The sequence below is a fragment of the Zalophus californianus genome, chromosome 2 (assembly GCF_009762305.2).
Source record: "Zalophus californianus isolate mZalCal1 chromosome 2, mZalCal1.pri.v2, whole genome shotgun sequence".
Taxonomy (NCBI): domain Eukaryota; kingdom Metazoa; phylum Chordata; class Mammalia; order Carnivora; family Otariidae; genus Zalophus; species Zalophus californianus.
This window is the reverse complement of record NC_045596.1, coordinates 102,556,688-102,559,757: the sequence shown is the minus strand read 5'-3', so window position 1 is coordinate 102,559,757 and position 3,070 is coordinate 102,556,688. Positions and strand designations below refer to the sequence as shown.

Sequence of the window (3,070 nt, the reverse complement as noted above, 5' to 3'; positions counted from 1 at the left end):
ACTCTCAAATTCTCAATCCATACACTAGGATCAATTAAGGAAAAATATCAACCTTCAGTGCCAGAGCTTGGAAAGTTTAAAATAAAAAAGAAGTCTCAAAGCATTACTTTACTTCATTAGAATCAGTCAAGTAGAAAATAGATACGAAGCTATTAGAATTGGCTGAGGGCACTAATGTTTAGTTTACATTTACAATTACATGTCCGAGACCAAGTCTCTGAACTCTCTGGGCCTCCTCAGAGAAGATCTCTCCACATCCTCATCTCTGAAATGAGTTCTAACAGTGTTTTCCATGTGGGTGGTGGTGAGAATTATATGAGGTAATGTGTAAAACAGTTCAGTATAATATCCAGCGTGAAGCAAATCTTCAATAGCTATCTCAATGCTCAGACTTATCTCTTGTTTTCTTTCCTTCCTTTTAATCCAACTAATAAAAATATTTTCAGTGTACTAGTTAAGAAATTAGTATCAAGTTCATTTATTTAAAAATGCTCAGATAGGGGTGTCTGGGTGGCACAGTCAGTTAGGTGGCAGATTCTTGGTTTTGTTTTGTTTTGTTTTGTTTTCAAAAGAGTCACCGTTCAAAATTTATTTGGTATTTTAGTTGGTATGACACTTAGTTGGCTGCATTGTCTTTTTACATTATATGGCCATGTACACTATATTCTGACATACATGGTACACAAAGTAAGATCCTTTAGGACAGTTATGCACAATACACTCAATATTGAATTTATACATTGGATCCCAGAACGTGACTGACTGGAAAAGATGGACTAGGCATGTCGGGTGTTGGGGGAAGGAACCCGAAGTGACAGAGCACACAGTAAACACACATCTGGTGTGCAGAGCAACCTCAGTTCTGGCAGTGGAGCCTCTGAGACGGTGGGGCTAACTTACGTTAACCAATTTAGGGCTACAAAGACAGGTATCATCCAGTACCAGGATACAGCTGTAGGGTTTGGTGAACCATTCCTATTTGGAACTTTAGGAAACTGACTTTTTTCTTAGGCCATTTTAATATTACTTGAGTAACAGATCAGATAATAAGGACAATATACACAACCTCCAATTAAAATCCTGCTATAGTCTAGACAGTGAAGTGGTACATTAGAAAACTTTAAAACTGCAGCTCCTTTTGTATCCCCCAAAGTGTATCTGCACTCTTCTTCAAACGGGCCTCCTCCTCAGAAGTCAGAGTCACCTTCACAACATCTGAAATTCCATTCTGTCCCAAGATGCAAGGGACACTAAGGAAGACATCATCTTTAATTCCATAGAGACCCTTAATCATGGTGGAAATTGGATGCACCCGCCTAAGATTCTTCATTATACTTTCGGCCAGATCTGCCACAGACAGTCCAATGGCCCAGGAGGTGTAGCCTTTCAGTTTGATCACCTTATAGGCACTGTCAACCACCTGTTTGTGAACCTCTTTCCACTGTTCCTTATCTGCATCAGTGCCTAAGTCAGGGTGCAGATTCTTCAGAGAGACACCAGCAATGTTCACTCCACTCCATACAGGCACACTGGAGTCTCCATGCTCCCCAAGGACCCACCCGTGACAGCTTAATGGGTGAACTCCCAGTCTTTCCCCCATTAGGTAACGGAACCGGGCTGAATCCAGATTGCAACCACTTCCAATAACACGGTTTTTGGGAAAGCCACTTATCTTCCAAGCCACATAGGTCAAGATATCCACTGGATTGGAAACGACAAGCAACTTGCAGTTTGGGCTATATTTTACGATATTAGGAATGATGAACTTAAAAATGTTCACATTACGCTGGACCAAATTAAGACGGCTTTCTCCCTCTTGTTGACGTGCCCCAGCTGCGATGATAACCAGCTTGGAGTTTGCAGTCACATTATAATCTTTGCCAGAGACAATTTTTGGTGTTCTAAGGAAAAGGCTGCCGTGCTGGAGATCCATCATCTCTCCCTTGAGTTTGTCTTCCATGACATCAACAAGAGCAAGTTCATCTGCCAAGTCCTTCATTAAGATACTGATGGCACAAGCCATGCCAACAGCACCAACCCCAACAACTGTGATCTTATTCTGGGGGGTATGTTCTTCCTTAAGAAGATTCTGAATCAGCTGATCTTTGAGAGTTGCCATTTTGGACGTAGAACCAAAAGGAATCGGGAGTGCACGTCGGGCGGGCGGGCGTCAGCGGCGCGCGAGGTTGAATCCGGACTCGGCGGCAGCGGCTCCGACACCAGATTCTTGGTTTTGGCTCAGGTCATGATCTCAGGGTCATGAGATTGAGCCCCACATCAGGCTCTGCGCTCAGCTGGAGCCTGCTTGGGACTCTTTCTCCCTCTCCTTCTGCCCCACCCCCACACCCGTGTGCACATGCGCATGTGTGCTTAAGTTGTTCTCTCTCTCAAATAAATAAATAAATAAATCTTTTTTTGAAAATGCTCAGATACATACATATTTTGTTTAGTGTTTCAGGGAACTCAGTCAGGACAAGACATGGCCTCAGCTGCACATACTCGAGACTCTCATTCTACCTGACCATTATCTAGAACTCCCGGTAGTCAACATGTGAATCTCCCTGGAGCTGGAAGTTCTCAATGCTACAGACTTTTTCGTTTCCTTTACTTCTCTCCCTTCCATCAAGTTGTGCCTGTCCTGTATTCGAGCACAGCAATATCCTCTTCTCTATTTTTAAAGTAGACTAAGTTCATCTGACATAATATGTACTGATATGAGGGTTGTGTACTTATGAAGTACAAAATCCATATTGTCCAAAAAAAGAGTAGGACTAAAAATTTCTAAGTTTTCCTAGAGCTATCTCAAGATCCACTAATCAGAATAAACACAACATATAAACAAAAATTAAAAACTGAAAACTGAGGGCTCCTGGCGGCTCAGTCGTTAAGCGTCTGCCTTCGGCTCAGGTCATGATCCCAGGGTCCTGGGATCGAGCCCCACATCAGGCTCCCTGCTCGGTGGGGAGCCTGCTTCTCCCTCTGTCTGCTGCTCCCCCTGCTTGTGTTCCCTCTCTCACTGTGTCTCTCTCTGTCAAATAAATAAAAATCTTTACAAAAAAAAAAATTGAAA

The 3,070-nt window shown here is 42.8% G+C and overlaps 1 protein-coding gene across 2 annotated transcripts; it reads right to left on the bottom strand.

Moving 5' to 3' along the window:
- Positions 1 to 562: 562 nt before the first annotated feature.
- Positions 563 to 2,215, bottom strand: LOC118356719 (L-lactate dehydrogenase A chain-like). Of its 2 annotated transcripts, XM_035726155.1 has the most exons (2): positions 1,433 to 2,215; positions 563 to 1,163 (listed from the first exon to the last, which is right to left on the bottom strand). In XM_035726155.1, exons 1-2 carry the CDS (start codon positions 2,117 to 2,119, stop codon positions 1,008 to 1,010), a joined length of 843 nt encoding a protein of 280 aa, XP_035582048.1. In that variant the 5' UTR covers positions 2,120 to 2,215; the 3' UTR covers positions 563 to 1,007. The 2 variants fall into 2 exon arrangements, with proteins under 2 accessions (XP_035582048.1, XP_035582047.1); XM_035726154.1 differs by having other exon boundaries at positions 966 to 2,215.
- Between the last annotated feature and the right edge of the window lie 855 nt (positions 2,216 to 3,070).

Coding starts and splice junctions, on each gene's coding strand:
- LOC118356719 (XM_035726154.1), bottom strand. CDS start 2,119: ATGGCAACTCTCAAAGATCAGCTGATTCAGAATCTTCTTAAGGAAGAA.